This window comes from Sapajus apella, unplaced genomic scaffold, assembly GCF_009761245.1.
Source record: "Sapajus apella isolate SASKATOON/1434 unplaced genomic scaffold, GSC_monkey_1.0 scaffold79, whole genome shotgun sequence".
Lineage (NCBI taxonomy): Eukaryota > Metazoa > Chordata > Mammalia > Primates > Cebidae > Sapajus > Sapajus apella.
In genome coordinates, this window is record NW_022437019.1 from 425735 (window position 1) to 450217 (window position 24483).

Below are 24483 nucleotides of genomic sequence, written 5' to 3' on the forward strand. Positions count from 1 at the left end.
CTGGTCTGGAACTCCTGATCTCAGGTGAGTGATCCACCCGCCTCAGCCTCCCAAAGTGCTGGGATTACAGGTGTAAGCCACCGCGCCTGACCATGTGGGTGTTTTTCAGTACTCCTGAGTGAGGGTAACATCTACAGTTTCTGAGATCAGACAAGATCAGGCATGTTCAGGGTGGTATGGCCAGTGACCATCTACAGTTTCAAGGCACAGGATCATACCTGTTTTTCTGTAGTTGGGGGAAAAGGGAAAACCATTTTCTTTTCTTTGTTGAGATCTGCACCCTCTGCCCCGGCCCCCACTGCCCGCTGGTATTTGGAAGGGATTACATGTCAAGGTTAAGCACTAGGATTTTATCAGTTCCTAATGAGAGAAAAAGCAGGCATGAGAAGCCCAAGCTTATAACAGAGTCCAATCCTCCAGGTGCTGCCTACTCAGCTTGGGGAACCCAAAGGTTTTCGGTGTAGCCCAAATCCCCAACAACCATCACAACAGGACTTTTTAGACTGTTGAGGAAACTACAGGCTGAACCATGCAACACATCTTCAAATGGGGCTTGCAGCAGGGACACAGAGGCGCCCAGGGACAGGCTGGGGTGGACAAAGGCTACCAAGACTCAGGGTATTCAGTACACTAAGGCGTCCCAGAGACAATGTAGGGTAGTGGCTAAGAGTCAGGCTTCCCACCCAGCTGCCTGGGTTTGAATCCCAGCCATTCCGTTACTAAGCGTGTGATCTTGGGTCACTTCATGCCTCTGTGCCTCTGTTTCTTCATCTGGGTAATAATCGTATCTACCTCCTAGAGCTGCTTTCAAGACTTAGGAAGTTAATTCTTATCATATCTATAACACTGTCCCAGAGACAGTCAGGGCTCAATAAATTTAAGCCACCATCATCATTCTTTCTCATCTCTTACTATACCCCCAGGGACTCAGCCTGTAAATGAGCATCCACCCCAAGGTTTTCAGATGGCCCTAGTTCTGAAACCTATGCTGTCATGCTCTTAGCCAGTATCAATTTCTTCCCAAGTGCAGTCCTCAGCCTCCTTCCAGACTCATCCCCTGCACAGCTCCCTGCTCCTTGTAGGATGCAGAGGTGGGACTCTGCTCCCATCCTGTCTTGCTGCTGCCTGACAAAGCTATCACCTCCTTTGGGCCTCATCTGAAAAACCTGAGAACTCCTCCAAGAAAAGTCACCACTTCGGAGCCCGTGACAAGAGCCAAGAGCTGGACTATGAGTCCACTGGACCTCAGACCCCTCTTTTTCTAACTCTTTGGCATTGGGTTTGGTCTTTACTAGATGACCAGGCTTGGATGGTCTTGCCACCTCTTTCCAAAGGTGGAGAAAAGTGGTATGACACCCCACTATTCAGATCTGTGAGGAAGTCCAGGCCCACTTTTTTAACATCCTGGTAGCCCAGGGTTTGGCACCTACAGAACCAAAGTCATGGATATTCTTGAAGAATCTTCTCACAGACAAGGTAGGGAAATTTGGCATTGGGAAAGAGCATCACCAGGCTCCTTAATATCAGTGCAGTCCCTGGACCTTCCTTCCTTCCAGGGAGCTTCCTGCCCAGTCCTGGGCCTAAGAGAGTCAGCCAACAGAATCAGGAAACAAGGCTTACTCGAACCAAGGGACCATTTTTATTGTCAGTAAGAAACAGCAACACTTCGGAGATGATCAGCTAGAAAAGAAACTGGTTGGTTGTATTAAAAAATGTAAAGTACAAAACTGTTAATCTAAAATAAAATTAAAAAGAATATTTAAAAGACTTTGTTTTCTGTTAAGGTCTGGGACTCAGTAAATGAAAGTTTCTTACACCTGAGAAACTGGGCTACGAAAGCTGTGGCTAGGATGTTGGGGAGAGCACACTGGGAGAAGGCATTCTTGCCAGTTCCTTGCATTCAAGAATCTATGTTGAGGCTTCTTCATTCACCACCATCACTGCCCCAGGGGATGTTGGGCTTGTTACACTCAAGCTCTGGGACCTGATTGGCCCCTGTGTCTCCTCTAAGTGAGAACAACTGATGGGGACAGTCTCCAGCTCTCTGAGGCTTTGATGTTGCACCCATGGTTCTCTTTTTCCGGAAACTCCCCTCCCTGGCTCTCCCATGCAGCCCTAGTCAGCAGCAGCTCACAGGTCCGTGGACAGCGAGTCTGGGATCTGTTTGCCTTCTTCAGCTGATTTGCTGGCCAGCTTTTGGGAGAAGAGAATAAACAAGCACAAAACCAAGATGGGATTATCAGATTAAGCACCAAAATGGAGCTTCCCCTTCCTGATCACAAGGGCCCCAAAGCCCAGTGAATGTGAGCTGCTATTGCTTTGGCCAGAAAGGCAGTGGTAGGCAGTTGAGTGAGCCCAGGCTCATGGCCATGTAGACTTGGGGACATCACTTACCAAACCCTGTCAGTCTCCCTTATAAAATCCTGAGAGTGGGAGCTCAAATGGCATCATGCTTGGAAAGTGCTTAGCACAGTGTCTGACTCATCGTGTACTCACAGTAAACTTGTGATGTTTATAATAGCACAGTCCTGATTTCATATTACCTTGAGGATGAGATAAGTTATGGTACCTTCTTGCTCTTGAGCAAAGATCAACAAGTAACAACAGAATCAGTGCTTGGAAACTAATGTTCAATTTGTAGGATTTTGTGATATAGACTGAATAGAAAAGGGCTGGGGCAATTTAGGCAAGGGCAGGCCACCTACTGCTTCTGAGGTCCCGGGGCCCTGCACACCCCTAGCTGGGGTCAATCCTGGTCAGAGAAGCCACCTGGGGCCCCAGAGGAGAGCTGCCCTGTGGGCATTGCTGCGCAGTGTCCCAGAACTCAGGGCCTCCTGACCATGCCTCCCTAGGAATGACCACATATGCACACACATCTACACGCAACCCCCCATTTTCTTCCCTCTGTATCGCTCTCTTCCCTTTCTCCTCCCAACATCTCCCCTTCCTTCCACTCTCAGTGTCCTCACCATTGTCTTGAAGAACTGATTGACTTTCTTCCGTTTGAGTGTCTTCTTGTCACCGTCTGAGAGATGGAGGAAGGTCTGGCTGAGGCGGGGGGATATGTTGGCCTCGTCCACCCCAGGCATGCCTGCCAAGGAGAGCGTCAGGGCTGGAAGGAGAGCAGAGCTGGGATGTGAGTGGGTGGGTGGAGGAGAGGCGGTGCCCTGGAGGAGGTAGGCAGGAGGAGGGCTGGGGGACAGAGCCAGCATCCAGGGTTCACACATTGTCTACGCCAAGCAGGAGGTGGGATGCCTATCTCCTGCCATGCCAGGGAGTGGTGAAGCTGTCCTCTTTCAGTGAAGCTTGCCCACCCTACAGACAGGGGTCCAGCCTCCTGGTTCCTGGTCAAAACCTTGCCCCAAAGCCCTGACATCCCCAGGAAACACAGAGCCTTCTGCCCCCAGGGAGGGGACAGTGTGAGCTTTCTCTTCCTTCAGCTCCCAATACCAACACCCTGGATTTTTCTCTCCACTGCAGAAGACAGTGGGAAGAGATTCTCAGACTCACATGTCACCTGGTGGAGGAGCCAGATGGCCTAGTGTTTACAGCCCCAGCTTGGAGTCACAGAGCCATGAAAAATTAGTTACTCTCTGACTGTTGGTTTCCACATTCGTCAAATGGGAGAAAGAGCCCAGACCTCCAGGGTGTTGTGAGACCCGCTGAGAGGATACCAGTGAAATGGCTTGGGCTTCCTCAAATGTTGCAGTTGTGTTTAGGCTATCCTGGGTGGGCTGTCAGGGCAATGGGTAGGTGCCTGCTTCCAGGGCAGAGGGCCTGGGTCTTAACAGCCTCTGCCATTTACTGGCTGGTGATAGGCAAGAGACCGATGTTCTCAGTGCCTCAGTTTCCTCATCCATACAATGGGGCGGATGGCATGAAGTACTTCCTGGGTACGTGCAGTGATGTAAATGCAATAATGAAGGAGTAGGAGTTGGCACAGGGCCTGGCACCCTCAACATTCAGGAAGCAGCAAGCGTCTTCACCATGATTGGCCTGCCGGGTTCCACAGGGCAGCACTGGCCCTGTCTTGCTCCCTTCTGACCTGGCCCTTAGCACACAGAGCTGGGCACATAGCAGCAGACGCCAAGGCCTTCTGCCTGCCAGATGGAGTGCTCCCAGGCATGCCATGTCCCCTGTTAAGGCCTCAGGTCCCCTTCTGTGAGTTAGGACTGTTGGCTGTGCTCTAACCTCCTCACTGGACAGTGAGTGAGTGACGGGGGTGGCAGATAGGTAGCATCTATGCACCCAACACTCTGCAGCTATAAGATGTGGTGGCCATTTTTGTAAAGTCAGAAACTGTCTTCCAGGTCTACAAAGAAGCCACAGATCTTAAGGACATACTAAGGGCAAACTCTGGCCCCAAGAGGCCTGGCTGAGAACAAGGGGCCACCCAGTGGGACAAATGGATGCCCAGTGAATCCTGCTGAGGGCCCAAGGGACAGCAGGTCTCTCTCCTGTCCCCGCTGGAGGTTGCTGGGATGGTATCAACCCCAGGAAGTGGGGGTATGGGGAGAGGTGAGAGGGCAGGCCACTATGAGCAGAGCCTCTCACCCCCAGGATGCCTGGCCCACTTTGTTGTGTAGACACAGTTCCCACCCATCTTCCACCCACCAGGCTGGTGGCCTGTGCTGTCTCTATTCCCTCATGCTGGCGGCAGCAGGGGGCATACCTGGGATGGTAGGCATGGACTGGCTGGCAAAACTCATTTGAGAGAGGACGGACGCCCTGAGGGGGATGGCCGTGTGCTCCGAGAGGTTGGTGTCACTCATGAACTCATGTTTCCTGGAAAGCTGGAGGAATACACCACACACACATACACACACACACACACACACACACACACACACACACACACAAAAGAGAGGCTTAGCACGAGACAGATCTGGGCCCTGAAAGATCAGGGGGAGGGTGTGGCATGGTTTCTATGAAGCCGGCTCCAAGTTCATTTATTCTGTTTTATACCATTCCATTCCAGCCTGCCATGTATGGTTGCACAGGCTGCACACTACACAACTATGGGAGGGGGGAAGGGGGACATTCACTTAGACTATCTTGTGAGTGGTGTCCCCTAGAATGGAGAAACATGGAAGACACTTCCATTCTTACCCATCCAGGCATAAGTAGCCTGTGAGGCCACTGGTAAGTTTCTGGAAGGCCCTTTCTTCAGCAAGCCATCTTGGTTGGCCCCTTGCTCTTTCATCTGGCACCCCTCCCTTGCCAGGGCAGTTAATCCATCTCCCCCTCCCAGGATCCCAGAACACTTTCAACAAACCTCTTCTGCAGGGGGAAACTAAGATTGAATTCAGGGCTGTCTGACATCAAGTCTCATTTTAAATAGTGATTAGTTTACAGGACCAAACTCTCAAAGCCAGGAGAGTGAGATTTCATCTCTGCATCCCCATCTGGACTCCTGGCACACAGGAGGGGCTTGAGACGTCAGTGGTTAGAACAGCCCTGGGGTGGGGGGCTACAGAAGCACCTAGCTTGGAAGCAAGCGGGCTGCCCTCCCCTTTGGTGGAAGAACAGGTGGTTACTCTCCAGCCTGGAAAAGCCCTGTGTGGTGGTGGGAAGGATACACACAGGCTCTGAAGTGCAGAGTTCAACTACCAGCTCTGTCATGCTCCAGCCCTCCAGCTGGCTGGACCCTGAAAGCAACCATTTCACCTCTCAGCTCCTCAGCTGCCACCTCTGCGGTACCCACAGCACCGTGGAAGCGGGCTTCAGGGAGACCATGTCTGGAAGCCCTGGGTTTTGTGCCCAGCACGTAGGGAAGATTTGCTAACAGTGCCGGAGAGGCAACCTGCCTCGGCCGCTCACCCGCTTCAGGTCCGACTCGGCGGCTGCTTTCTCGTCCGCAAACACTACACTGCTTCTCTTTGTCCTCTTCTTGGACCTCCGCAGCTTGACCTCAGGCAGGGTGCTCCCTGGGGAGATCGGCTCCTCCTGCTCCACTCTTGGAGTCTTAGGTGGTGCTAATTCCAGGTCAAAGCTGAAAGACCAGAGGGGCAGCCATAGAAACTGCGGTTAGAGCTTCAGCAGAACTGCCTTGCAAGGGCCCAGGAAGCTGAAGGGGACCTTCAGGCTGCCTGAGCTGTCACTACAGGGTCAGGGGTAGATCGGCAAATCTGGCAGAGGATTTGGGGAGAAACTTGCTCAATCCACAAACACTTGAATGTAATGACTAAAGTTCACTTTATTTTATTAATGGTAAAATGAAATTGAAAGAAGCGAGCCATAGGAAAGAAACTGTTGAGAAGGAGAGAAGACTGGTCGAAAGTATGAATGTGGATTCAAACCCAGGCACTGCCAGTTCTTAGCTGAATGAATAACTTTGGATAAATCACTCAACCTCTTCAGGCCATCATTTCCTTTTCAGTAAATGTGGGTCCTTGCAGAGACCCTGCAGAGTGGCCACGAGATGATGTCTGAGGAGCCCTTGGTACATTCTTGGTATATGATGAGTGCTGGGTCACTCATGGTGTCTGTGATCAGAACAGATGAGCTGGGCAGGGTGAATGGTGCCCCCTAGAATTGCGAATGATATCCCTTGGAATTGTTGGAATTGTGAAACACAGAAGACGTTTCCATCCTTTTCTCTCTGGGCAAGAGTAACCTCTGAGGCTGGGAAGTTTCTGGAGGGTCCAGGAATGATGGCCAGAGGGCCCCAGAAAGCTGGAAAGGGGCAAGGGAAGGAGGACCCCGACAGAGGGGTGGGTGGGTGGTACAGGAGGAGGAGCTCTGCAATGAGGACAACCATGGCGGTTGGGAGGGGCTTCCTTGAAAGGGAACCGATCCCTGTGAGAGGTGACAATATTCCAGAAGGATGCAGGCTTGGTGAGGTGCTCAGGTTGGCTGACAGAGATCACTGGACTAGAAGTCTGGGGGCTGCAGGTGAGTCCTGCTGGGTCCTCAGGAAGGCCGCCTTGCCTCTCTGAACCTAAAAATGGTACTAACCATGAGCCTCCTAGGGTACCTGTGAGGTTCCAGTTGGGAAAAGGCTTTTAGACTGAAAGGGGGAAGTGGGAGGGAGAAGGGATGTTGCCAGGGAAGAGAGAAGGAGGGGGCATAGGGCCAGGGAGGCAGGGGTGCAGGGGGCTCCCTAGGGTGCAGGGACTGACCTCTCTGAGGTGGTTTTGCTGGGGGTGCTGCAGTCAGAATTCATGGAAGCCAGAGAGATGATGGACATCTGCCTGTATGAGCGCAGCATGGACCTGGGGCGGCCCACTCTCCTGTCGTCAAAGTCAGGCTGTGGTGGGAGAACAGGGTGGTCAGCAGCTGCAGCCTGGGCAAGGTGGCCCCAGCCTTCCTGTCACCTTCTTCCTCCACCTGCGCAGGGCAGAGCTGTGTGGCTGTGTGGAGCATCAGCACAAAAGCTTCCTGGCTGGCTGAGGCCAGGGGGTTCTTGTAGAATAAAGAATGTGGCCAAAGTTTATTCCTGGTTCCTGGAAGGTAATATCCAAATCTTTGGAATTTCCTATGTGATAGGAGTATCCTTGTTATTATTCATGGTGACCCCCTTGACCATACTTGATTTTATGCTAGTAAGATGGCTCCAGATGGCCAGAAAGACCAGCTCTATGATTATAGGGCTGGGGCTTTGAGCCATGTCATATCAGCTCAACCCCCAGGGAGTGGACAGGCCTGGAGACTGATTTCCATCATTGGCCAATGGGTCCATCTGTCATGACTACATAATGAAACTCTAATAAAAACTCTGGATATAAGGCTCCAGTGAACTTCTCTGGCTGGTAATCATACATTGATATGCCAGAAGGGGGATGCATCGGGAGGACATGGAAACTTCATGTTTGGGGCCCTCCTAGATCTCACTCTGTGTCTCTTTATCTGGCTGGTCTTGATTTGCGTCATAAACTGAAGTCATAAGTAAAGTCATGCTTTCCTGAGTGCTGTGAATTGTTCTAGTGAATTATGAAACCTGATGGGGTAGTGGGAATCCTCCAATTTGTAACCAGTTAGGCAGAAGTATGGGTGGCATGGGTCCCTGAAGCTTATGCTTGGTATTTGAAGTGGGAAGCATCTAAGACCATGCTTTTAACCTGTGAAATGTGACCTAACTCCACAGAGTTAGTATCAGAATTGCATTGCAGTGACTTTATGTAGGGAGTATTGAAAGTGACAACCTGTCTCATGGAAAAAAATCTTTGAATCAAAGGAGACCTGAGTTCACCTCTAGGCTCTTCCAGTAATTCACTTTTCTTCTCTGGGTCTCAGCTTTCCCATCTGTAAAATGGGAAGGCTGGACTAGATGGTTTTAAAGGAATTGCATAGCCTTGACATTTTACAATACCACATATTAAGTAAGAGGATGAAGCACCCTGTAAGCATCAGGTTCGTGGCCTCTTTAGTCCAAGGAGTTCAGTTGCCAAAACCACTGGCTTTGAACTAACAGAGCTAGAGGCAAACTCTGCCCCACGCTCATTTGCTACATAGCCTCTGGCAAGTTACCGGACCCTCTGAACCTCAGAAGAAATACAGGGTTTAAAAACCATTCCTGCCTCTCAGGCTTGTGGTGAGGATTAAGTGACCTAGTAGTTGTCCAGTGCGTGGATCAGGCCTGGCACACAGTAGATGCTGCATCATTGTAGCTTTCGTTATTATTACACAGTCCCTTGAGTAGTTGGTATTTGCACAATCCCATTGTAACTAGAGTTTGCCTGGGGGTTACTTTTGCTGGACCAAGTGTCCAGGAGGGTTCCCCTGGATGGGATTCAGCAATGCTGGCCATCAGTATCTTTTCTTTAGAAGCAGCTTCCTCTGCTGGGTTCCTTCCAACTTCAGCCTTCATCATCCTTCCCTGCCCTACCCCGCCCAATCCCACCCCTCCAGGCCATAGGAACCACTTATACCATCTCTCGGACACCATATTCCTTCTCCACCTTCATTTTCAGGTTCTTGAAACATTCCTCCATCCGGTCATGGAAGGGTCTCAGGTTATCTGACACCCTTTTCTCGTGGATCTTAATCCCAGCTCCCAGGAAGGGGATCTGGAGAGAAAGTGGTAAAGAATGAGCCAGAGGCTGGCCAGTGGGCCTCAGCCTGGGACCCAGTCCATCAAGGCAGCTGCAGTCAAGTCTGCCTGTTAAGAATTTGTCAAGGGCCTCAGGGTCCTCAGAGACCTGCAAACAGGGTCCCCAGCCATGGGAAACAGGGAAAGTTGTGAACATTGGGTTTGCCCTGGAAAGGGGAGAAAGGCCCCCAGCTTTCCTTGCCTCATAGGAGGGCTGGACTCTCCCATTCCCCAAGAAAAGCCACAGTCTTGGGAAAATTGACCTCTTAAAGAATCTACTTGGGGGCAGAGTGTGGGGATCAGAGGAGGGGAATCTCTGATCAATCTTCCATTGATTTGAAAACTTGCCTAAGATGTTCTTGGCAATACTGAAGTGAAAGGATGAATTCAGAAGCTGGGAGATAGAGGAAGGCAAGAGCGGAGAGAAAACAGAGGAGTAGGCATAGCCTCATCTTACCTCATGGAGCGATTACACTTTATACAACCGCTGAAGAAGGATATGAATGTGCCAATATCATAAAGTTAACCCACCAATAGGGAGCTTTGAAAAGTGATGTAAAAGCCTCAGGAAGATGAGGGAAGAGGGGAGCATTGATTGAGGGGGTTGAAGTTTTATTTGTCCTCATGGGAAGCCAGTGGATAATGTCTACGTGGCAGCTACATTGAGAGGGAGTAGCAGAGCCAGGGTGGGTACTGTTAGAAAGAGAAGCTAAGACTTTAGTTGTGTGGTCTCAGGGAAATGTAACCAGGGGAGCAAAGGGTGGGCTATAAATTATCTGGGGAAAAGTTGCTTTCATGATGGTGGCATAAAGACATTTCTGCCTACTTCTCTTGGAGGTCTCCCAGAAACGACAAGGTGAAGGGAAAACTGAAATCTTCAGTGAAACTTGGAGACATTCATGAACCTGCCCCACAATGTGTGTAGGTGCAAGGAGGCAGGAGGACATAATTGACCTTCCAGAGCAGAGGAGGGAGGTGCCGATAAGAAGTAGCCAGTCTACCTCCATGAAGCCAGGAGGGCCTCAGAGATTGGAGGCTCCAGGCACTACATAGAAGCCGGGTGAGCTGAGAGGGGCCAAATTCCCTTCAGGGAATTGGCTGAAGTTCTGTATCAGGAGCAGTTAGATTGCCTGACTGCCTCACTCTGCAGCCAAATGTTCTATTTTCCCATTAAGAAGCAGGAGCTAATCCTCTAGAACAATTAGAACAAGGAACTTTGGGCTTAGGGGCATCAGGCACAACAGAAAGCAGAATCAGGAGCCAGAGTGCAAATAAGGAGCTGAAGAGAAAGTCTGCATTTGGAACATGAGACCTCCACTTCCCAATTCTCAAATGGCCAGCAGTGTAGCAGCTGCGATTATCTTTCTATATAACAGCTGGAAGGGTCTGACTCTGGAGAACGTGAATGGTCCCATGTAGAGAGAGACAGCTGTGGGTCATTCTGTTACCAAACAGCAATGCTACCCAATTGCCAAGGCCCTCTCTCATGTACACAGATTTTCGATTAGCCTCGCTCTTAACTATGAAGAGAAGGCCAACCATCACCAGACATTGGAGGAAACTCCCCAGTATCAAAGGCAGAGACCAGACCAACAGATAGGGAAGAAAGCAAACAAGGAAGAAAAGAAGTGAAGAATAAAGGAAGAAAAAAACAGAATGAATTTGGAAGAAACAGAATAAAGAGGGCCTAGAAGAACATGCTCCTCTACAAGTTTTAATGAATATATAGGAATGGAAAAGATTCCCCATCCATGAAAAAGACAAGGATTTTATATAAAATAATGCATGCTAATGGAAAAACTACATATAAAAGTAGAGAGATAAAGTTGTAAATGGAGATAAGTTTATGGCTTTAGTTTTACATATTAGAAAAGACAGAAAATCAAGTAGCTAAGTATCCATCTCAAGATATTAGTAAAAGAACAGCGAATTCAAAGGGAGAAAAGGAATGAAAATAATAAAGGTAAGAGTAGACATGAATACAAATAGGAAACACATTTATAAAAGAGAGTATCAACAGAGCCAAACTTGTTTCTTTGAAATGATACAAAACTAATAAACTCCCAAAATGACTAATCAAGAAAATATAAAGTACTAATAACCAATATTAGGACTGAAAAAAAACAGAACTACAAGAAGTAAAAACGTCATAAAATATCGTAAGAAGAGTATATTATGAAAAGTTGACAAACAGAAAATAAAATTTAAAAACAATACCATTTACAATAGAATTGAAAATATCAAATACCTAAGAGCAGATCTAGTAAGATATATAAAATAAAATATGTGAAAACCACAAAATTTTGCTGAAATTAAAGAACTATATAAATGGAGAGATACTCTATGTTTACGGATGAGAAGACAGCCATTCTCTCCAATTTAATTTAATATTTAATGTACAATTAATCCAAATCTCAATGTATTTTGGAGAAGTGTGTAAACATTGACAGAGTTATTTTTAAATTTCTAGAGAAATACAAAGGACTTAGAAGAGACAAGACACACTTGATGAAAAGCAACAATTGGGGTACACTGACTATTAGGTTTCAAGACTTAAGGCAGTGTGGTATTGGTATAAGCACAGACATAGACAGTGGATCAGAATAGAAAATCCAGAAACAGACAAATGCATATATGGTCAATTTTTGGGGTCAAAGTGGAGAAAAATAGTCTTTTCAACACACGGTGCTGAAGAAACTGGAAATCTGTGTGGGAAAATAATCTGCCTCTTACTTTACATCTGTCAAAATGGATCATACACCTAAATGTATAAGATAAAACAATAAAAACTCGGAATAAAACATAGGACAATATCTTCACTATCTTGGGGTTGCTAGAGGTTTCTTAAAGTGGACACAAAAGCACTGATCATTTAAAAAAATGATAAATTAAACCTGACCAAAATTACAACTGCTGTTCATCAAAATACATCATCAAGAAAGCAAACAGATAAGCGAAACTAACAGAAAATATTTGTAATACACATATTTGACAGAAGACACATATCTAGCATATAAATAAACTCTAACACATCGATAATAAAGACAGCTCAATTAACAATATAAGTAAAAGATTTGAAAAAGTATTTCACAAAAGGGTAATCTAATTAGCAGTAAGCATATGAAAAGGTGCTGTACACCATCGCCCATGAAGGAAATGCAAATTAAAACTAAACTGAGATATCATTACACATCCACCAGAAGGACTAGAATTAAAAAAGACTCCCAGTATCAAGTGTCAGTGAGAATGTGGATCAACTGACTTAGAAGTTGTGTGGGAGTGAAAATTGATTTAGCCACTTTGAAAAACTGCTTCTTGTGTCCAGTAAGGTTAATGTGCATGGCCCAGGAATTCCACTACTAGATATATACTGAGGGAACTGAGTGCTTATGTCCACCAAAAGGCATAAACATGAATGTTCATAGCAACTTTACTCATAATACACAACACCTGGAAACAACCCAAATGTCCAGCAACAGGACAGTAGATAAATAAATTGACATGTTATTGGTAATTTAGATACACATACAATAGATAACACTTAGAAACAAAAATCAAACCTCTAGTATAAGCAACAACCTAGAAGAATCTCAAAGGCATTATGCTAAGCAAAAGAAGCTACAGATTCAATAGTACATACTGTACTGTATAACACAATTTATAAGGGCTTCCAGAACAGGCAGAATAACCTAACCTTTGGTGATAGAAGACCGCAGTATCTACTAAAGCTGAATATCCTTACATGCTGCGACCAAGCAAGTTATGCATAGGTATATACCCAACAAAAATTTTGCACATGTGTGCCAAAAAGACACACACAAGGATGTTCAGCATCACATTACTTGTAATAGCCCTAAACTGAAATAAACCCTATTGTCTATTAGTAGAAAAATAAATAAATACATTTTGGTATAGTTCCATAAGTCAGCTGTATGGCCCACCACATAGCAATGAAAATGAATGAATGATACATAACTACTTACAACAAATGAATGTCTTTCACAAACATAACATTGGGCAGAATAAGTTAGATTCAAAAGAATGCATATTGCGTGATTCATTTAATGCGTAGGTCAAAATTAAGCAAATCTAAACTATAGTGTTTAAGAATGAGTGTTTGCAGCGACTCAGGAGGCTGGGGCAGGAGAATTGCCTGAACCCGGGAGGCGGAGGTTGCAGTGAGCCGAGATCGCACCATTGCACTCCAGCCTGGGTAACAAGAGTGAAACTCCGTCTCAGAAAAAAAAAAAAAAAAAAAAATGAGTGTTTGGGTTAAGGCAAGGAAATGATTACTGTAAAAGCAGAATAGAGCTGACTCTTAGGGAAGGAGTCATAGAACAGGTTTAGGGGAGTTAGCAGAATTCTATTTCATCTGGGTGATGGACATATGCATGTATGTTTTTTGATAAATCAGTGGGTTATATATTTTCATGTGTACTTTACACACAATATTTCATAACAAAAGCTTTAAAAGAAGAGCATACTGCAGACATCTTTTTATGCCAAAAATATATAGAGAATCTTCACAAAGAAAAGAAATTAACAAGCCATTGATCTTGAAATCTGAAAAGGTTGAACACCAAATGTACTTTGAAGGCCTCAGCATTCGTTAGTTGCCAGAGGTTCAAATATATTCACTCCCCTTGAAATCTAACCTTCTCACGTTTTGAGTAAATTCAAAGTGTATTTGGCTTTGCAAAACCAAGATCCAATCCAGAATTAAGCTCCAAGTGGGCAGGGAACAGGCCCAATTTTGTTCATCACTGTCTCTGTTGCCTAAGACTATGCCTAGGCCACAAAAGAGTCTCAGTAAATACAAGTCCCAAGAACAAATGGAATGAAACAGGTAGGGAAGAGCTAATCTGCTGCATGTAATGATGTTAAAAGGCTGCCTTCATTATGAGCAGGGCTGCATCTTTTGCATGCAGGTGCCCACAGTTAGGGTGCCTGGGCTCTGGGTGGGAGGAATATGGCTCTGGTCAACCTCCTTTGGGGGCTAGGTCGGCTTCTGTAAAGGTGGTCTCAGGAGCAGCCGGCGGGACTAAAGAGAAGGTGGCCACTAGGGGGCGGTGTCTGAAGGCCCCTCGCTAGTGATTTTCAGAAGCAGTCACATCTAACGGAGCACATGCTTTCAAAGTCTTCCTGCTTTGTTAGTAGTGTCCCTCTAATAAGCTCAAGACAGTAGTAGAATTTTCTTAGAAGGTACAGCTTGATATATGCTGTGCTGTGAAGCTGAAGTTCATTCTTAGGGTACAGCAGACACAGCATGGAAAAGCTGTTTCCAGATGAGCAGAGGTCCCCACTGGGGAGGACCAGGGCAGTGGTATGAATTCAGAGTGACATCCAACACTAAGCAAATCTGTGTGACACGTTAGCCTTCCCTGAGGCTTCCCAGTACTATCTGAGGATGGGAACCAATCAAAGCCTGGCCTTCCTGCTTCCCAAGTCTGGGGTGCTGACGGAACAAATATCATTATTTGAATAAAGAACATGATGACTCGAGAAGGCTGGGGACCTCGGAAATACTTGGATATCACAGGTGGCACAAGGTAAAAAGAATGAGAAAATTCCAGACAGACACACAACTTGCATTTGGGAAAAGCGCGTCTGTGCAGTGCTTGGTGTTTCATTTTTAAAGCCCCACTTTGCATAATTTGGCAGAGGCAGAGAAGGACCTGAATTAGGAATCCTTATTTTAAGAAAAGAGGCTGCACCCAATGCTTCTCATTCCCTGATTTCCCTAGAGTAACAAAAACTCCCAACCACAAAAGCTTGCTTTTCTTTGCACAGTGGCTGGCAAGAAGGGAGCGAGGGAGGGCAGGCAGCTGCAAGCTGCCACCACCGGCCCCTGCACCCACCGCTTGCCTCCCGCCAGCTCCTGCCCTCCGAGCCCACCCCTGTGTTCTGCCGAGTGGTTTGCTGAGAGCCCAGAGTGGGCGACTGTCTGAGGAGGGGGCTGCTCCAAGCCTGGAGGGGAAGCCTCGCCCTGTGTAAGCCTCTATGGGAGGGATCTAGCAGACTGTTTCTTCTGCAGGGAGAGGGAGAATGAGAGAGAAGAGGAAGAGAAGCCAAGAGAGGAGTAAGATGTGTGGGGGTGGAGGGCAAAAGACAGAGAGGCAAGGAATAGAAGTGCAGGCTTCTAAGAGAGAGAGGGAAAGACAGAGGCAAATGCACCGAGAGAGAGAAAGGAGGAAAGAAAGAGTCCACAGGAGGAAGAGGGCTGCAAGGAGAGAATGGAAGGAGAGGAAGGTAAGTGGCCAGCCTGAGACCGCAGGGTGGTGCCTTCCAAGCCCGTGGGCTGAGCAGCAGCTTGTGTGGGATGTAGACCCTTTGACTCACAACCAACCACACAAAGGCCTTGATTATTTTCAAAACCTGACATCCATCTGAGCATTATCTGCAACAAACTGGGTCAGCTCTAAAAGGAGGAGAGGTGGGAGTAGGGGCTCAAGTCTTCTATTATCAGATTGGCCTGTGCTGGGTGTCGAGGGAAGGTGCTGGTTTGGAGTGTGGGGGCCTGGTGTTCATTTTCATCCCACTGTGAAAAGCCATCCCCTGAATTCAACATCAAATAAGGTAATCTTAGCATCATCCAGCATAGCATTGCTGCCTGGCACCATGCAACACCCGAGAGTGCAGTGCCCCAAATCTCTGCTCCAGGATGTACCTGCCCAGGTGTGATACGGACTTGGAAGAGGGGCTGAAAAGCAAGGGACAGGAGGTCATGCAAATCTAGGCTGCCTCAGCCAGAGCCTAGCTTAGGGCAAGTGAACCCTGGTCGGGGGAGAGGAAGGAGGACAGGATGCTCCCCCAGCCAGCTCTGCTTTACCTGCCATGCAATCAGGTCCTTGAGGTGGGTCAGCTTGTCCTGGTCCTCAGGGTGGTCCCTGATGTACTCTTCAGTGAAGAAGGCCTGGGGAGGACAGACAGGACTTCAGCGTTGCCTGTTCATTTGGCATTTCACAGCCAATCTCTTTGGCACTGGGAGAAGATTCAATTTGAGAGGGGCACGGATGAGGTCATAGGCATTTGGATGGAACAAGAGTGAGAGGTCTGGAGAGACTGACATTGTTTTCTCTGCTTGGAGGCTCAGATCAGCACCTAGTGGGAATGGGCTGCAAACTCTGAAAAAGCGGTTCTCAAAGTCAGGTCCCTGAGCCAGTATCAGCAGCAGCACTTTGGAACTTGTTAGAGATGCAAATTCTCTGGCTCCAGCCCAGACAGCCTGAATCAGAAACTCTGGGGGTGGGATGAGGACCTGTGTGTCGGGAAGCACTGGAGGGGATTCTGATGCTCCTTCAAATTTGAGAAATTGCTCTGCAGAAAAGAACTCAGTAAGGATTCTCACTGGGCAGGTGTTCCAGCTCATCTCATGGCCTCCGTCATTGCAAGGGACCCTGGCAGCCCCTAGCCACTTCCTGGGCTCACGTCCTTAGTGTGTGCGCATGTGTAAACAGACATATCCTATCACTGCTCAAGGCTGAGCAAAGGGTTACGAATGATGACTGCAGCGGTATCTGAGGGTAGGTGGAAGAACTGATCAGGTGACTGGAGTTATTGTTTCTACTTATATCAATGGATAACATAGGAAAAATAATAGGGAATTCATCAAGAGATTTATTAGAATGAGGAGTTCATTTTTCCTTCAGCGCCCGCGAGGTGAAAACCAAGTAAGAACTTTCTATTCTATTTTAATGCCAAGAAAAGCTATGTCTCCTTACTGAGAAATGGGTGTTTTTCCTTCCAGTGGATAATGTATCTCATGTAAGTGATACTATTTCCCTTTCTGCCATGAACACCAGGAAGTTCAAAAATAAAATCTGTGGCTCAAATGTGTGGGGCTTTCTGGAGGGACTTTATGACCTTGATAACTAGATTATAGCTCCCCTCTTGGAGATGATCTCTTAGTTTTTATGTCTTTTCACAGATTCTGAGTTTCATTTCTTTCCATTTGTATAGATCATTTCAAATTTTCTGTGGAAGAGATGGGTTTATACAACTGGCACGTGCTTTTATGGTCTGGCTCACAGTCACCCCAGAGCCTTTCCTTAATAGAGCCACCCGAATCTGCCCAGTGAGAAAAGCGGCCCTTGTGACCCCTGCCCCTTCCTGCCCCAGCACAGGGTTTGGATAGGAGGGTGGGAGGGAGACGGGAGCTCCGCTAAGTCATGAGGCTGTAGAAACATGAGGGCCAACCAAGCTGAGGGTCCCTTTGTGGACAAGGACAGCCAGAGTAGGATAAGTGACATGTAGCTGCATCTGTCCCCTGGGTCCTCCCTCCACTGCTCTGCCCCGCAAGCTCCCCTGAGCACAGAAATCCTCACCTTCTCGTACTTGGCAAAGCCTCCCATGACAGCAGGGTCCACAATCCCATTCAGGAGCATGGAGAGCGGGTTGATGGGGAGGGTCTCGTCACTCTGGTACTGGTTTATCATCATCAGGATCTTCTCATTGGCCGTGGACATGGTTTCTATGGCATTCTCCAGAGGACTAATTGTGGTCTGTGGAAAATGACATCACCAAGAAGAAAGGGCCTTAGTTAAGAACAAATAAAACAAATATTATTGGTATTGATTTCCCTTGGGGTGGGAATTCAAATGAGGCGATGCTCCCTGAGGGGCTGTAGCAGGATCGTGTAATTACTGAGCTCTGGCGGCTGTCTGCTCTCTGGGGAGAGACAGACTGACTTTCTGCTTAGTGAGAAAGGAATTTCTTTGGGGAGGCAGAAGCAGGAAATGTCAGGTACTTGCTGAGGTTTCAGATGCTGAGTGTACCCCAGAGAAAGTTTCCTCTTCTTATTATCTGGGTGCAAAACATGACAGTGTAACCCTTTCAGTATTGGTTGAGCAGAAACTATGTGTTTGGCCAGAGGGATTAGAGCCATTTGCGACGTAGGCACCTAGCCTGGCACATAGTAGGTCCTAAGACTGGTTGTTAGGGGGTCAGTGTTCCACAGTAAACTGAGTTTAGTTGGGAAAGTTAAACTGAACAGCTCTCCAACACCTCTTAGAAGGCAATATAAAGAGAGTGCCAGCCAGCAAAGAGTACAATTTGCAAGAACATGAGATCTGGAGTAGAAACCTAACGTAGAGGTCGGCAAACAGTTTCTGTAAAAGGGCCAGATAGTAAATATTTTAGGATTTGCAGGCCAGATGGTGTCTGCTGCAACTACTCAACTCTGTTATTGTAGGGCAAAAGCACCTACAGGCAGTATGTAAATGAATGAGAATGGCTGTTCCAATAAAACTGCAAAAATAGGTTGTGCGTGAAATTTGGTCCATGGGCCATAGTTTGCTGACCCATGAGCTAAACTGAAACAAACTAAATAAAAATCTTAAATTTGCTGAGACTTGTTTTGTGGTCTAACACGTGATCTATACTGAAGAGTTTTGTTCCATGGGCACTTCAGAAAAATGTGTATTCTGTTGCTGTGGGGTGGATTGTTCTGTGTATGTCTGTGAGGTCCATTATGATCTAAAATGTAGTTCAAATTCAATATTTTCTTATTGTTTTTTTGGCTAAATAATCAGTCCAATGTGAAAAGTTGAAAAGGGTATTAGAATACCCTGCTATCATTGTGTGGCACTGTATGTCTCCCTTCAGATCTCCTAATGTTTACTTTATATATTTAGGTGCTCCAATGTTGAGTGTATATGTGTTTACAATTGTTACATCCTCTGGATGAACTGACCTGTTTGTCACAATAAAATGATCTTGTCTTTTTTTTTTTTTTTTACGGTTTTTTAATTTAAAGTCTATTCTGTCTGAAATAAATACAGATGCCCCTACTCTCCTTTTAAAAGTTTTTATGGACATGGAATATCTTTTTCCATCCTTTCACTTTCAGTCTATGAGTGTCTTTTAGGTGAAGTCAGTCAGGCAACATATTTGATACAGTTTGGCTCTCTATCTCCACCCAAATCTCATCTTGTAGCTCCCATAATTCCCACACGTTATAGGAGGGACCTGATGGAGATGATTGAATCATGGGGACAGATCTTTCCCATGCTGTTCTTGTGACAGTGAATGGGTCTCATGAGATCTGATGGTTTTAAAAAAAGGAGTTTCTCTGCACAAGTTCTTTGCCTGCTGCCGTCCATGTAAGATGTGACTTGCTCCTCCTTGCCTTCCGCCATGATTGTAAGGCCTCCCCAGCCATGTGGAACTGTAAGTCAGTCTCAGGTATGTCTTTGTTGGCAGTGTGAAAATGAACTAATACAATATCATTAGGTTTTTTTTTTTTTTTGGTTCAGTCACTCTATGCCTTTTGATTGTTGAATTTAATCCATTTACATTCAAAGTCATTACTGATAGGTAAAGACTTACTAGTGCCATTCTCTTCATTGTTTTCTGGTTGTTTGATAGATCCTTTGTTCTTTTTTTTCTGTTTCTTTCTTCCTTTATGGTTGATGGCTTTCTGTAGTGACATGCTTTGGGTCTTTTCTTTTATCCTTTGTATATCTATTATAGGCTTTTGCTCTGTGGTAACCCTGAGGCTTCCATAAAACATCTGATACATGTATCTGGCTATTTAAAGCTGATAACAACTTAACTTTGAGCACATACACAAACTTCATTTTTACTCCTTCTCCTCTCATGTTTTATGTTTCAGATGTCATAATTTACATGAAAATAATTTGTATCTTTAACAAACTATTAGAGCTTTATTTTTTTTTAAATAATTGTTTTGCCTTTTATTCTTTATACGAGATAATTTGCCCATCCTGATTAAAGTATTAGCATGTTTTGGATTTGACAATATACTTATTTTTTAACAGTAAGTTTTATATTTTCGTATGTTTTCATATTACTAACTAGCATCCTCTTCCTTCAACTTAAATAACTACCTTTAGCATTTCTTATAAGGCAAATCTCATGGTGATAAACTCAGCTTTTATCTGAGAAAGTCTTTTGGGTCTCTTTGGATTTATCTTATTTGTTGTCCTTTGGGCTTTCTGGATCTAGATTTCTATTTTCTTTCCTAAGTTTGGGAAGTTTTCTGTCATTTCTTTGGATATGTTTTCTGTCCCTTTCTTTCTCTCTTCTTCTTCTTCTTCTGGTACCCCAATAATGTGTATGTTGTTACAACATATTACACATATGTTGATGATGTCCCATAAGTCTCTTATACCAGCCTCGTTCTTTCACATTCTTATTGTTTTTGCTCTTCAGGTTATGTGATTTTCAGTGATTTGTCTTCAAGTTCACTAATCCTTTCTTCTGTTTGGTCTAGTGTGCTATTGAACCCTTCTATGGCATTTTTCAGTTCAGTTATAATATTCCTAAGGTCTGTGGTTTCTGTTTGATACACGTTATGCATTCTCTTTATTAGAATTCTCAGTTTGTTCTTGCATTGCTCTCCTGACCTTGGTGAGCATCTTTATGAGCATTATTTTAGATTTCCGCCTGAGTAAATCACATGTCTTGACTCCATACATATCGGTTTCTGGAGATTTATCTTGTTCCTTTACTTGGAATAGATTGTCTTGTTTCTTCATTTTCCTTCAGTGTCTGTGTTGGTTTCTGTGTGTTAGATAAGACAGCTATATCTCCCAGTCTTGTCAGACTGGCCTTGTGTAGAAGAAGGATCTGAGCCATCCACCTAGTGTGAAATGTTAGGGATCCTCTCAAATCTCTCTATTTGTCCAGACTGCTATCTCTGTTTTTGGTAGCTCCCTAGAGTTTAGGATGTGCCGCTTCCTGTCAGTGCCCTGAGACAGATGAGGTAGGGGCTAGACTCTCTAGATGTAGCTGGAAAGGCCAGGGTGTTAGATGTGTGTTCCAGCTCCTTCCATCTTCACAGTGAAGCTAAGCATGGGTGATTATCTCTCACTCTCTCTGCCCTAAGCTTGAGAGAGAATCTGTGGCAAGTGCCTACACTCAGGTTCAGGCTGCACCCTCTGATTCTGGGGATATAGTTGTTGAAATTGAACCCACTGTATATCCACCTCTTTTTGCTGTGGTCTAGGGCCACTCAGGAAGGCAAAACTCCATTGACTCCCAGAGCTACATCATTAAGAGGACAGTCCCTTGGGTGGGAGCTCTAGTGTGGCACTTGGTATGTGGCCAAATTCCTTGCAGGAAGAATGGATAGACCTGGATTTACCACTGGATTGAGAAAGAGGAAAGACTTGTGAAGTGCCAACCTCTGGCTGCTGGAAAGCTATTGTTTGTTTTCCCTATTAGTTCCCTGATGCAAGTTTGTTAGATGCCAAGTCATTAAGTAGCCACTGGAAGTGTGTGCCCCTTCCAGAAAGAAAATGGGAGCTATACATTTCTGCCTATTTTCATGCTACTCCAAGGGGATGTAACCCCTGGAAGTGTTTGTGCACCCATTTAAAATCAGCTCTTTGTTCTGTAATCTAAGGAGACTTGCATACGCCTACTCCCTTCTGTTCCCAGAGCTAAGAGGTTTAGATGGAGTCCTTTTAGAGATAGCTGTAAAAGTTGGGACACTCAATGCATAGCAGAAACCTTGTCTCGGGAGAAACAGGGGATTGCAATTTTTTAAGCCCTTTCTCTGCACCACTCTCAGGGAATGAAGCCCTGGAAGTGCTTTCATGCCTGTACAAAACTGCTACTTTTTTTCTCCTGTGGTCTTTGGAGACATGCATATGCCAGTCCCCTCTGCTCCCAGAGCTAGGGTGTTGAGGATACAGCCCTTGGGTGGAAGTTGTAAAAGCTGGGAAACTTGATGTGTGGACAAACTCCTCCCAGCAGGGATTAATAAACCTGTAGTTATTGCTGGGGTGAGCCAGGAGACAAGGTTTGAGAAGTGACATCCTGCTTCTCAGGCTGCCAGTGGGTTAATGTTTGTTTGCCCCTTAGCTCCTCAGTGAAAGTTATGTCGAAGTCAGGCTGCCAAGTAGCTACTGGAAGAGTGTGTCATAAAGGCCTTCTGAGGAGAGCAGAGGATTTCAGTTTTTAAAGCCCATTTACGACACTGCTCTTGGGATGAAATGCCTGAAAGTTCATGTGCACCCATATAAAACCACTGATTTTTTCTGTGGTCTAAAGAGACTTGCATGTTTCTAACTCTATGTAGTCTCAGAGTCGATAAATTACGAGCCAACCCGTGAAGAACCTCAGAATTAGAATGGCGTATGTGAGGTCCAAGCCCTCCTGGGGAACCTTAGAATTAGGGTAGTATATGTGAGGTCCAAGCCCTCCTCTCCATAGGGAGAAGATGAGTACTGGAAATTTCTTTCTTGATGTTATGGCACAGTGTCAGAGCAGGATCCATGCCTGAGTGTGACTCAGCTTTTCATATCAGATCAATGTAGATGTTTACTCAGTGCCTGATAAGTAGAAGTCCCTCAACTCATCTCTGAGTTTCTCGCAGAGGGAATTGATCCATGAGTAGATATTTGGTGCATTTGGAAGTGAAGGGAGAGCCAGGAGCTTCCTATTCTGCCATGTTGCTAATTGTCTCCTTGGTCATCTTTTTAAACCATTTCTATGAAATTACAGCCTCCTCACTCCCTTACCCTGTATCTGGATGTTTCTGAAGATGATTGATCTTTGCAGTGAGAAGGTCCTGGGAATAGACTGAATCTCTCTCTCTCTGTCTCTGTCTTTCTCTGTCATTCATATACATACTCACATAGATACACATACACAGGTATACACACATGCACACACTGGGCACACCCACACACCCTACACCTGTACACGCACATACACACATGTTAACTGAAGGGGAACGCTGCCCAGCTTGGCTGCAGCCATAGTGCTACAAGGTGAAACCCACAGTCTAGTATTTGTCCGGTACACAGATCAACTCTGAGGGGGCTCTGAGGGACCAAGGTCTAGACTGCATTGTAAGGAAAATCTATCACCACTGCCTGGATTGAGCCCAGCACCACACCTGCATTTGAACAATAGCCTGTTATATCTGAAAGACTCAGGCTTTAAGGTGAGTCATTAAAAATGGAAAGAGCTATTGATTGGCTTTCCTCCTTGCTTTTGAAACTATTTTTGGATTCCCAAAGCTTCATCCTCATTATAGCCATCAGAAACAGAGAATGAGAATGAAAGTAACTTTGGTTTCTCACCTACGGGCATAGACCAAATATGTAATTTTCAGAGCATAGTTACAGGGGTTAGAGTCAGTGGGAGGCCTAGATGTCAGAAGCTAATAATAGGAACAAAAGTGATGATCATGATAATGAAGATGACTTCACTTATCAGTTGCCTCCTACGTGCCAGCCCATGCTGGCCACATTATATCTGTGCTCATTCCATTCCTGCAACAATAGGTTAAGCCATTTGTCCCTGAGCCACAGGGCAGAGCTGGAGAGAGAATTTAGGTATTTCTGATTCCAAAGGCGGGCTTCCTCCACTACATGTGAATGAAACTTTGACACCACACTTGCCATCAACGGGCTATTGGGACTAAGGCCAGCCCTCAAACCTCTGGTATCTTCCCTAAGCTGAGCCTCAGTTTCTTTATCAATATAGCAACCCTTGCCAGGCTTGCTGTGAAAGGAAAATGAATTATTAGGCAAGGGTGCTTTGGAAAAAAATAGAAAAGTGTGGATTGGTGGGTGGGGAAACATAAGATGAAAGAGAAATTAATCTCAATCCCTGGTAATTAGGTGGCATTTCATATTTTTCAAAGCCATTTCACCAATATCACCTTCTTAAGTCTACCCAGGAATCCTATGAGCTGCACAGGACAGGTGCTTTTGTTACCTCTGAGTTCTGCCATAAATTGTTTTGGCAGTTCAAGTCCCATCGCTGGGCCTCAGTTTCCTCATGTACAGAATAGCACAGCTGGACAAGAACCAGGAAGAATCAGGACAAAAATTGGAGAACTGCAAGTCAAACCAGGCTGGTGGAGGTCTGTCATTTAGCTTGCACATTGATTCTAACTTTTAAAAATGTAATTCAACAGCAGTGGAGGAAGGGGCTGTTGCTACTGCACTTTGCCACAGCCCAACTAAGACCCAGAGATACACCCTCCTAATCTAACAAAGATAGCTCACTAGTGACCAAGTTGAATTTGGATCCCTGACCCCTAGATCAGGGCTCCTTATTAAGACTATATTTCTCAGGGCCAAGAACAAGAAAAAAATGAAACCCCAATAAGCATAGCTTATACTTGAAGCCCATCAGAAAATACCTCTCTATATAAACATTACTGTAGTCATGATAATTTACAATAGAAATAACCAAGAATAAGATACAAATTCATATAACACAAAAATAATCTTTGGAATTGAAGTCACTTAGAAGAGTGACTTTTGTATCTGAGACACCCTGAAATTCCCGGTAACTCATCTGAGAGAGTCCATTAAAGATAAATTCACTCAGGCCAACTTTTGGAAGTTTTCCCCAATGTCTTCTATGAGAAGGCATCAGGATGAAAGAAATAAGTCAAAAATCTTGACTTGTTTCTTTCCTAACTTCAAAATGCTGAGTTTATAAAATAAGGTAACCAGTTTAAACAT

The 24483-nt window shown here is 45.5% G+C and overlaps 1 protein-coding gene across 2 annotated transcripts in view; it reads right to left on the minus strand.

Moving 5' to 3' along the window:
* Positions 1 to 1616: 1616 nt before the first annotated feature.
* DOCK2 (dedicator of cytokinesis 2) overlaps positions 1617 to 24483 on the minus strand; it is a 443384-nt gene continuing 420517 nt past the window's right edge. The window contains exons 45-52 of one of the 2 annotated variants that reach the window (XM_032252751.1): positions 17356 to 17532; positions 15861 to 15944; positions 8871 to 9008; positions 7122 to 7249; positions 5821 to 5992; positions 4673 to 4793; positions 2970 to 3091; positions 1617 to 2193 (exon numbers count right to left, since the gene is read on the minus strand). In XM_032252751.1, the coding sequence (XP_032108642.1) occupies positions 2131 to 2193; positions 2970 to 3091; positions 4673 to 4793; positions 5821 to 5992; positions 7122 to 7249; positions 8871 to 9008; positions 15861 to 15944; positions 17356 to 17532 (1005 nt within the window). In that variant the 3' untranslated portion in view covers positions 1617 to 2130. Of the gene's footprint in view, positions 2194 to 2969; positions 3113 to 4672; positions 4794 to 5820; positions 5993 to 7121; positions 7250 to 8870; positions 9009 to 15860; positions 15945 to 17355; positions 17533 to 24483 lie in introns of both variants that reach the window. The other variant, XM_032252750.1, reaches the window with a different exon arrangement.